The sequence below is a fragment of the Ruditapes philippinarum genome, unplaced genomic scaffold (assembly GCF_026571515.1).
Source record: "Ruditapes philippinarum isolate M1 unplaced genomic scaffold, ASM2657151v2 ctg159_1_1_1_1, whole genome shotgun sequence".
NCBI classification, from domain to species: Eukaryota; Metazoa; Mollusca; class Bivalvia; order Venerida; family Veneridae; genus Ruditapes; species Ruditapes philippinarum.
In genome coordinates, this window is record NW_026854805.1 from 215,948 (window position 1) to 227,294 (window position 11,347).

The 11,347-nt window shown below is 32.5% G+C and overlaps 1 protein-coding gene across 1 annotated transcript; it reads left to right on the plus strand.

Annotated features, from left to right (window-relative positions):
* The first annotated feature begins 457 nt into the window (after window positions 1-457).
* On the plus strand, window positions 458-10,505 carry LOC132741116 (uncharacterized). Its single transcript, XM_060729209.1, has 5 exons — window positions 458-535; window positions 2,673-2,797; window positions 3,828-4,865; window positions 5,642-5,748; window positions 9,272-10,505. Exons 1-5 carry the CDS (start codon window positions 502-504, stop codon window positions 9,945-9,947), a joined length of 1,980 nt encoding a protein of 659 aa, XP_060585192.1. The 5' UTR covers window positions 458-501; the 3' UTR covers window positions 9,948-10,505.
* The last annotated feature ends 842 nt before the right edge of the window (window positions 10,506-11,347 follow it).

Here is an 11,347-nt window from a genome sequence, read left to right on the forward strand (position 1 = left end):
AACTTGACTGATATATTTCATTTGATTTTTAGCTACAATTTTTTGTTTAAGTTAGCATTACTATCACATCAACCTAGGAAGACATAATGAACTAAATAAATATAATTGAGATGTCTAATATGAATCTAGTTTAACCTTGAATAATGTAATTTTGCAAGTGCCAAGGGAAATAACTAGAGTTAAAAGTCAGACCTAAGAGCACATAGCCCCTTCAATATGCTGAGGGTATATGCATACATTATCAATATTTTTGTATATACTTTTCAAAGCATATAATTATACTCATTTTGGAGACAGTGGAATGAATATCTATTAATGAGCATGAAAAATAAGCTGAAACTGCCAAGTTGAAGTACCTTTCCCATCGCGATTATTTATCGGAACAGTACGGCATGGTACAGCAATTTTAACATGTCGTCGGTATGGTACGGTATGTTATTATTTTTAGACACTTAATTTTGCACATGCATTAAAAGTTTTGCACGAAGAAATCATGATTATATGCAAACGACAGGGTTTCGAATTATCACATTTGGTAATTTTGGTTATTTAATAATATTTGATAATGTTGGTGATAGTTTGGTTTCGATATTTCTTTGAAAAATTAAACGTAAATACAAAATTTGTTGAATGTATTCGGATAAACGAACTTCGGCTGTTTGGGTTTTTGTCGTCCTTGTAGGACCCCACCCACGTATACCTTGAAGTAATTTGACACCCACTTATTTGACATGTCTAACTTGGTTTCCTGTATAAATTAATGCATAGAAAAAGTCTGATGTACATAGGAATATATCTGAAAGTTGAAAAGCATGCTATAAAACTGTGATATGATAAGAAATATGTCATGTATTTATCCCTGTTTCTCGTATTCTCGGGGTTTCTCGTATTCTCGTGGAATAATTAAAACGGATGGAAGCGACGCTCGCGACTTCCGTCGATATCCGAAAACATGTCTATTTAGCAGAGCATGTTCATCTCCATTAAAAAAATAAAAGAAATGCGACAAAAATTGATAAAAAACCAAAATAACTGTGGAATTCATCGTAAAATCCAGAGAATAAACAATAAATTTATCAATTTCCCCCCAAAAATCATCAATTTTCTAGATTTTTCCATGTTGCAGAAACCTGTAGCGGGTCTCTGACGCAAGACGCATCAAATGACGGTCTCACACTACTATTTATACAATACAGCTCAAAATATTTGTTCCACGAATAGATAGTATAAAAAAGATATGAACTCCAATTAAAAACCAATAATGAACAATTCTTCGTCCTAAACACATTTCATTTTTGACAACTGTAATGGAAAACAGTAGTATTCATTGTTTAATGCTCATATAACTAATAAGTAACTAATAAATGAACGTAAACTTAATATATATTAAAGAGATTATGTAAATAACATCACTAAATGGAGTTCAAACTATTTTTGGAACAATCAAAATCATTTCGTACCAAAGAGGCGTCAATATGTTCCTAAAAGTTTGATATGGCCTGCCAAGCTGTTATCAAAACACAATAAAATTACAGATTTAAGCCATTTTACACTTAATCAGGAGTTGCACTAATGATTTGAACTGGTCTGTAGAATAAAATCATCACATAGCGACGAGCCTTAACAACCAATCAGATTCCACGAGAATACGAGAAAGCACCTGCTTCACATGGATGGTGAAGGTCAGTATATACAAGCAGAAATATCTTTAGTTTTGCTTACAGTTACGATCTTTCTTTCTTTATATTTTGTTAATAAGGTATTTCTCCGTGTATCAGGCTAAAAATACTGTAACAAAATGTTTTTTAAATATTATGCAACCAAGTTTAGTCCTTAACCCCCCGAGAATACGAGAAAACAGGATACTTGAATAAATGAATCAGAAAGTTCCGTCAATGATCTGATAAAGAAAAGAGCCAACAGAAAAGCAAAAAGGCAATAGATTGGACAGAAAAACGAAGTCCCTTGGAAATGTAGAAAACATTTTGCAATTGATTAGATGTTGTACACAAATAATAATAATGTATTAGGCTGTCCTTAAAAAATGTTTGTTTGCAGCATCAAAAAAAAAATCGACCTACCTACCCACCTTGAAAATTCTGGGTCGGGACCCAGAATTTTCAAGGTGGGTAGGTAGGTCGTTTTTTTTTTTTTTATTGAACTGTACTCCCAAATAAACATGGAATTTGAAAATGCTGGACAATATATGCTTTGATAATCTGGTAACAATTAATAAATTGATAACTGAATTCTAATTTAATAAGAACTACATTTTATTTCTTCTATTAACCTTTAAGCACAAGGCATAATTTTCTGATTCATAAAAAAATATTTTTTTATCCAGACCACGAAAAAAAATTTGAGTAGGAACAAATTTTGTGAGTCGGTCGCGTTACTGCAAACAAACATTTTTTTAAGGATGGCCTTAGATTCTAATAGTGTAAATATAGATTCTTGTGAGATTTAATTGAACAGATATCTTTGTGGAAAAGGTATAGGCATAATTAATTGATGGAATTTATTAGTGAGTGGAGTGAAAAACTAGTCACAATAAAATCTGAAATGATTATCATACATCTAAAAAGTAATTATTTAAGTTTAGAAGTAAAGAAATAATACAGAAAACATCTTTTGGTAGTGTTTTAATCATTTGAAGACACTTTATTTCACAGGAATGATGGAGGAAAGTTTTAAAGATCCTGACTTTCAGGAGAACTTTGTTGGAAGTATATATGAGTTATGGAGAAATGGTAAACTTTGTGATGCATCCATTGAAGTTGGTAGTAGAGTATTTAAGGTAACTATGTTTTTATGCATATATAGATTACTTGACATAATGATAATGTGTTTTTCTATGTATGCATAGCTCTTACCTTGGCTATTGTATTTGACGAGAACCTTTATTTTTAGACATTAACGCATCTTTACTAGGGGTGTAACAATACGGCAAAAACCGTATTGCAATATATTGCCATTTTGCTGAAGCGTATTGCAATATATTGCAATACGTATTGTCGTGTATATGTTTTGATGTAAAGATGGGGTAATAATTATATTATATATTATTATTATATGTAAATATTCTTAGTAGAAACTTAATAAAAATGTAAGGACTAAATAGAAAGTAAAGTGTCACACAGTTTGATAAACAAAACTAGTCGCGCGTGACCTTTCACATCTGGGTCGCTTATGTAAAATACGCGACCACTTATTGACTTTTAAGTGTACTAGTTGTTGGATATTTTTATCTTACGTTGGCGCCAAAAAAAATCACTAATGAAAGATTTTACGCGAAATTTGTACGAAATAAGGAGGCAATTAATTGAAAATTATGATTTTTATAAAATACCGGTTTTCCAAAAATCTATTTATTTTTTCATGTATAAATTGAAAATTATGATTTTTATAAAATACATGTTTTTTCAAAAATTGTACTGCAGTACGAAATTTATTTTTTCATATTGCAATATATCAGTATACTGGTAAACTGTTTCACCCTTTATCTTTACATGAGCTTTATTTGACTGGGTACCCTAAATGACCTTAAACTAGAAAAGCAAAGTTTAAAAATGTAGAAATGTCAACATGTTTTTCATTATCTTATTATCTTTTAACATATTTAGAAGAGTGACATACACATTCAACAATCACTTTTAACATGCCAGCTTATAGTCATAATGGTATAAACTTTGTTAAACAAAATTTTATTGCACTAACAGATAATTCTTGTAACTTAATGTTGATAAAATTAAGATTAAATTGAAAGAATTATTTGAACCATCATTATAAAACTACAATGTATTTATTTATTTCAACTTATTTTCCAGTTCCATAAGATAGTGTTAGCTATATGTAGCCCTGAATTTTTAAACATGAATGAAACTAGACTCGTCATACAACTGCCGGTAGAGACAGATATTTCAGCATTAGAAGCAGTGTTACAGTATGTTTACAGTGGAGAGCTTAAACTGACAGAGAATACTATAGAATCTGTACAGAAATTAGCCACTATGTTTAAAATTGACAAAATTCTTGAGTTCTGCGGAACATTCCATTCTGAGCTCATAGGCAGAACTAAAAATACTGATGAAAGAAATAAGTCAAAAAGTGAAAGGCAATCATTACAAAGGTCATGTGGAATAAAAGCTGGACCTAGGTCTTCCAGGGGTAGGGGCCAATGGAAAAAATCTGAAGTTTGTCTTGCTAATGAACCATTGCAAGCGTATGATTTAGATACATGTAGAGAGAGTGCTTGTGTTTCCCCATCAAAAGGGAAAAGGGGAAGACGGAAAATGAATAGCAGAGCTGGTAAAGCCTCTGCTACATCTTTATTAAAGGCATGTAGATTGAAATTAGATACTAGCGAAGATTATCTTGAAGAAGAAAAAATTGTTAAGTTTCCAGTATTTAAGGACTCTTTAAGAACTTCCCCAAGGAAAAGGAAAAACACAGCTAAACTACAATCAGATGTATTAACAAGTGGAGTTAAAGTAGAACTTGACAAAACTACACAAGAAGTAGCAGAAAAACAAATTGTGAAAGTAGACAGTATACGTGACTCAGCTAAACCATGTACATTGAAACTTGAACCTACAGCAGGAAAGCATTCGCCATTAACAAGAGCAGAAATTCAGAGGGCATACAGGGCAAGAAAAATGGCAAAAATGAGCCTTGAGGAATTGGAAGAATTTAAGATGAAAGAACGTGCAAGAGCCAGGAAAAACCTCAAAAGTTCAAAGTCTGCGTCTTCTGTTAGTACAGGAAAGGAAAGAAGAAAAAATGTTGCCAAGAGAGGCTGTAGTAAAAGTAAATCTACCTTAAAGAAAGAAGCTGAATCCATCAAGTCTGAACCTGAAATATGTAAGGTAAAAATTGTCAGTAAGAGACTATTTAAGAAGAAATATATATCCCAGGGATTTTAATGCTAAATAAAATCATAGCACTGTCTGGAGTTTGGATACTAGAAATTATATCACAAGGGTGTAAGGCCAACTGATATAATAATGCGCATCCGGACGACAAACAGTGATTTTATCAAGCAATTAAATCACTGATTTGATTATATTATTTCAAATCTAACACGACATCAACAAATAAATTCTGCCATACCCGATATTAATATAAACTGCGCCTGATTTGTTTCCAAAGTTATTTTAAGAGCGTCCCATTATAGTGGTTGCGCCACATGTCCAATGGATATGTCACATGACTAAATATAGAACGTCAACAGTGATTTTATTGCATAACAACACACACTTTCGGCCCTTCTATGCTCAATAGGGAAAAATGCGGGTCGTGTTAGAAGAAATATATTTATTTAAGTTAGTATAGTGAAAGTTTGAAGCTTTGCTCATGGAACAAACCAGTCCTGATGTCATATGATGAGTAAATGTTATTGTGATCTTTGGGTCGAGAGACAGATACAATGACTTTTAGGCAACCATTTCCTCGGTGTATTTTTTATACAATTGTATTTATGTAATGTTAAAAAGGGGAGGTAGCCAACTGGTCCAGGCATCAGCATGAATTTTTAGTCCAAGTATTGCACCTTTTTTTGACTGGAAGTATTTCAAAGAGCTTTCTTATTCCACTGTTAAGTACCAATAATAAACTGTTTTCACATTATGTTTTCTTTTTCCAGGTTTTAGAACAAGTTAAAAAGAAAAACAATCGTCAGAAGCGCTACAGGGATCGTATGAAAAACAACCCAGACTGGCGGAGAAAGGAGGCTGAACGTACGAGAAAAAGGTTTGTTGCTGCGTTTACTTTATATTTGTCGGCAAGCAAATAGCATTGTGCCTCTTGGAGATGCAAAAATTGAAGAGAAAGGCAAATGTGAATCTGTATTCAGAGATTAAATTGGTTAAATTGGTTAAAAATTTGATGTATTTAGATAAAATAGTGATGTTATCACAAATGCAAATGTATAACTATCATTACAGTCCTAAATTTGGTCTATACAGTGCTCTTGCTGCAAATTTTCTCTTTACTGTTTCTACAGAACTGATTGATGGATGATCATGAACTTTGTCTGTAAAATTCTTGGGTAGTCTTTTATCAAGTTTGCTCATATTAATTTGAGTGGCCCCTTTTAGGGGCCGCTAAAGCTAAAAATAGGAAAAACTTTAAACATCTTCTACTTCAGAACCAATTGATGGATGATTACCAAACTTTGTCTGTAGCATTCTTGGGTAGTCTTATGTTTGCTTATATTAATTTGATTACCCCCTTTTGGGGCCACTAAAGCTAAAAATAGAAATACTGTTAAATGTCTATTTCTAGAGAACTTATTGATGGATGATCACCAAACTTTGTCTGTAGCATTATTGTGTAGTCTTTTATCAAGTTTGCTCATATTTATTTGATTAGCCCCTTTTAGGGGCTGCTATAATTAAAAATAGAAATATGTTTAAACATCTTCTCCTACAGAACTAATTAATGGATGATCTCAAAACTTTGTCTGTAGCATTTTTGGGTAATCATTTATCAAGTTTGCTCACATTAATTTGAGTGGCCCCTTTTAGGGGCCGCTAAAGCTAAAAATAGAAAAAACTTTAAACATCTTCTACTTCAGAACCAATTGATGGATGATTACCAAACTTTGTCTGTAGCATTCTTGGGTACTCTTTTATCAAGTTTGCTTATATTAATTTGATTACCCCCTTTTGGGGCCACTAAAGCTAAAAATAGAAAAAACCTTCGAACATCATTTCCTACTGAATTAATTGAGAGATGATCACCAAACTTTGTAGCATTCTTAGGTAGTCTTTTATCAAGTTTGCTCCTATTAATTTGATTAGCCCCAATAAAGCTAAAGCTTAAATGCCCCAGGTCATGTCATTTCTTCAAATTATTGTTTAAACATATTCTATGCTCAAATTTGATATCAGAATATATTGACATTCCAACACTGAAAAGCAGTTGTTTCTGGTGAGCGACTCAGGGCTATCATGGCCCTCTTGTTTAACATCTTTTTTTATAATGTAAAACTAATAAAGCAAACTTCCTTCATTAGAGAGAAAAAAATGGAATTACTTTATAAATTGACAGCAGCTGTTTATATACTTTTTATAAACATCATGATTATCCAATGAAGAGAGACATTACAAACATGCAGTATTATAAATAATTGTAATTGGGACTGAGTACCAGTATATAAATAACAGGTAGGCTTATGGGTAACAGTAAAAATATCAAAACATAAAAATATCATATTGGGGAAATTACTGTTACGAATACTGTAAAAATCTGAAAGTTTCAGCTAGAACTAACCATAACAAAATTGAACAAACAGTAACAATAACTCATCTCACCTTGCACTGTTGAAACTTGAGAAGTTACTCCTCTTTGATTCTTTGAGTTAATATCAAGAAGACATAAATTATTAAATGAGCTGTGTTATATTTAGAAATCAAAATAAACCTGTTTATATCTGTTATGAGGTAGATTTAATTAGATGCTATAGAAATATTCTTCATTAGCTTTTTTTACCTTCCATTTTTGACAATATGCAACTATGATACCCTTTGTATTCTTTCATTATAATTCATATACAATCTAACAAATACGAGTGTATGTGGAGACTTCCTCATACATGTGTCTAGATCATTCTGACAAAAGTTTTTTTTACTATAGTTTTGTAATAAACCTTGTACTCTATCTATATCATTTTTAGCTCACCTGTCACAAAGTGACAGGGTGAGCTTTTGTGATCGCTTTTCGTCCGGCGTCCGTCCGTCCGTCGTTCGTAAACTTTTGCTTCAAATGACATCTCCTCATAAACCACTAAGCCAATTTCATCCACATTTCACAGGAATGTTCCTTTGGTGGTCACCTTTAAAAATTGTTCAAAGAATTTAATTCCATGCAGAACTCTGGTTGCCATGGCTACCGAAAGAAAAAAAACTTTAAATATCTTCTTTTAAAAAACCCAAAAGAGCTAGAGCTTAGATATTTGGCATGAAACATCTTCTAGTAAGTGTCTACCAAGTTTGTTCAAATAAAAGCCCTGGGGTCAAAATTGGCCCCGCCCCAGGGGGTCATTGATTTTCCCTATATACATATAGTAAAAACTTAAAAATTCTTCTTTTAAAGAACCCATGGAGCTAGAGCTAAGATATTTAGCATGAAACATCTTCTAATAAGTGTCTACCAAGTTTGTTCAAATAAAAGCCCTGGGGTCAAAATTGGCCCCGCCCCAGGGGGTCATTGATTTTCCCTATATGCATATAGTAAAAACTTAAAAAATCTTCTTTTAAAGAACCCAAAGAGCTAGAGCTAAGATATTTAGCATGAAACATGTTCTAATGGGTGTCTACAAAGTTTGTTCAAATAAAAGCCCTGGGGTCAAAATTGGCCCCGCCCCGGGGGTCATTGACTTTCCTTATATGTGTATAGCAAAAACTTAAAAAATCTTCTTTGAAAAAACCCAAATAGCTAGAGTTTAGATATTAAGCATGAAACATCTTCTAGTGAGTGTCTACAAAGTTTGTTCAAATAAAAGCCCTGGGGTCAAAATTGGCCCCGCCCTGGGGGGTCATTGATTTTCCTTATATGTGTATGGCAAAAACTTAAAAATCTTCTTTGAAAAAACCCAAATAGCTAGAGTTTAGATATTAAGCATGAAACATCTTCTAGTAAGTGTCTACAAAGTTTGTTCAAATAGTAGCCCTGGGGCTAAAACTGGCCCCGCCCCAAAGGTGTCATTGTTTTTAACTATATGCGTATAGTAAAAACTTAAAAAAATCTTCTTTTAAAAATCCCAGTGAGCTAGAGGTTAGATTGCAGAAAACATCTTTTTGTGGGTGTCTACCAAGTTTGTTCAAATAAAAGCCATTGGGTTAAAATTGGCCCTGCCAAAGGGGGGTAGGGGGAGGTCATTGTTTCTCATTATATGTGTGTAGTAAAAACTTAACATCATGAAACATCTTCTAATGAGTGTCTTCCAAGTTTGTTCAAATAAAAGCCCTGGGGTTTAAACTAGCCCCGCTCCGGGGGCCTAAATCCAGGTGAGCGACCTCAGGGCCATCATGGCCCTCTTGTTTCTTTCCTCAGATAAAATATTTGTTCTTTTTCATTACCCACAATGCATATAAAAACTGTTGCATCTTTATTACAAAGTAATTCCCTCTTTGAACTTAATCTTTTGTAAATTATTGGCTTAAAGGTTGATCATGTATGTACAACAGTTTGAAAAAATGCATTATGACCTGATAAGCAAAATACTTTCAAATTCTTGCTTTATTAAAAAGGTTAATTACTTCTTTAATAGATATATTCCTGTTTCGCAACTCTCCAAGAAAGAGCAAAAACTGAGACGATTGCGGGAGTCAGAACGGACGAGACTTTGGCGGTTAAAAAAGAAGCTACAAAGGGCGTCCCTTCCTGTTGAAACTGCAGAAGAAGACAAAAGTATAACTGACATAAGTGGTAAAATTTTCGTCTCTCGAAACATGCATGAAACATTCAGTGGTGAAAGTGGACAAGATATTGTTGAAAACAGTGAAATTGTTATTCCAGATCATGCAGATGCTTGTATGGTAAACAGTATTATACATTCCTTAAATGATCAGTTTCAATACATGCTTGTTGGTGAGGGAAACGATGCTTCTGAAATTGTGAAAGAAGAAGTTATAGATCCTGAATATCATTGTGAAGAAAATGTTGCTATTATTGAACCTGTAACTGATAATACTTCAACTGGAAGTGATATACATCAAACTATAGGTATTTTTGAAACAGATTTGTGCAATAATGAAATTGATCGAATAGACAAAGGTGACATTGATGCTGGTGATACTTGTATCATAAGTGACTTTTGTATAAAAACAGAAGATGGGGAGCTGATTATTTGCAAAGCTAACCATGAAAGTGTGAGTGATGTCAATGAAGATGTAGATAATGACAATGATAGTGTTGATGATACTATACATGAAGAGACAGTATAGCAAGATATTGTCAGTGAAGAAAAGGATCAACAAAATCCAGACATTGTTAGCCAAAAACATTAAGTTGTAAATTGTAATAAAGCTATAAATGAAAATACCGAAGTAATAGAAAGTGAAGAAGTGAATGAACCTGAAGAAGCAGATCTTTATACAGTGGGAGGTGATGAAGGTAGAACTCTTTCTACAGGTATACAGAGTTTGAATTAGGATGAGGCAAGCTAAGATTTTATTATGTAGGTAGAATATATTGTATTGTTTAGTTTTCAATATGTATAGTCCCATCATGAAACTGTTTATATCTCTTGTCCATGCAGTTAACAATTTCATATTTAGGAAGAAGATAAGTCCTTCTGTTTCTTTTGTGCCATAACTTATAATATTGTGCCATCTTAGATGATAAGGATTTTTTTTCATTACTTTAGGACTGCATTTAATACTTTTGGAACTTTGGATTTTCCCTTCAATTTAGAATTGTAGAATAATGAAATCTACTATGAAATGAAAAAAAGTTCTAAGCAAAATAATGCATGAAATTCTAAATTCCTAATCTTTTATTTGCCTTTCTAGAGGTAAAAGGCAGTGTCAGAACTGTAGCGAAGTGAGGATTTTGTGTACAAATAGAGTTTGGAAATAACCTCCCTTGACTGGTTGTAAAGTTGTACGAAAAAAAGGGCGGAACATAATTCCCTTTCTGATAAAGTGCCATGAGTTGACTTCATATACTGTGCCATAATTTGTTAAGTTATCTGCCATAAATTGTTAAGTTAAAGTTTTTAATATTTTATAATTTATGTTTAACTTATTTCTGTGATTCTTTAAAGTGTGTAAAGCTATATATCTGCTGTGAAAAGTATTGTTTGAAGTTGAAAAAGAATACAACTAAAATACCTTTGCTAAAGAAATATGTTTTTGGTGCATTCATAAAATAATTGCTAAACGGCAGAAACCTTATTTAAGATAGCAGCATAATATTTTTACTAGATAAAGCTTTATACACTTAAAGACTATTTTTTTATGTTTGTATCTTACCTTGATAAAATCCAGGTGAACACCTTTATTTATTAAGAATAAAGGTGTTTGATGTGATCTTAATGTGTCTGTTTCATGGTTGAATACGTTAATTTGCTGAATTTCGCAGGCTTGAGATTTCGTGGTTTCGTCACAATTTGAAATAACATCTTCGTGGGTTTTTAAATTCGTGGACTGTTTATTTTTTCTAAAGGTCAAATGTAAATAATGTGATGAAAAATAATCTTACAGCAGACAACATGAAATTTTGTGGATCTTAAATTCGTGGATAGGTTAATTCACTAAAATCACGAAAATGAGTGCCCATAAATAATAAAGATTATGTTAAGTTATAACATACTAAGTTCTAAATACACTTTTGTGCACTAAAA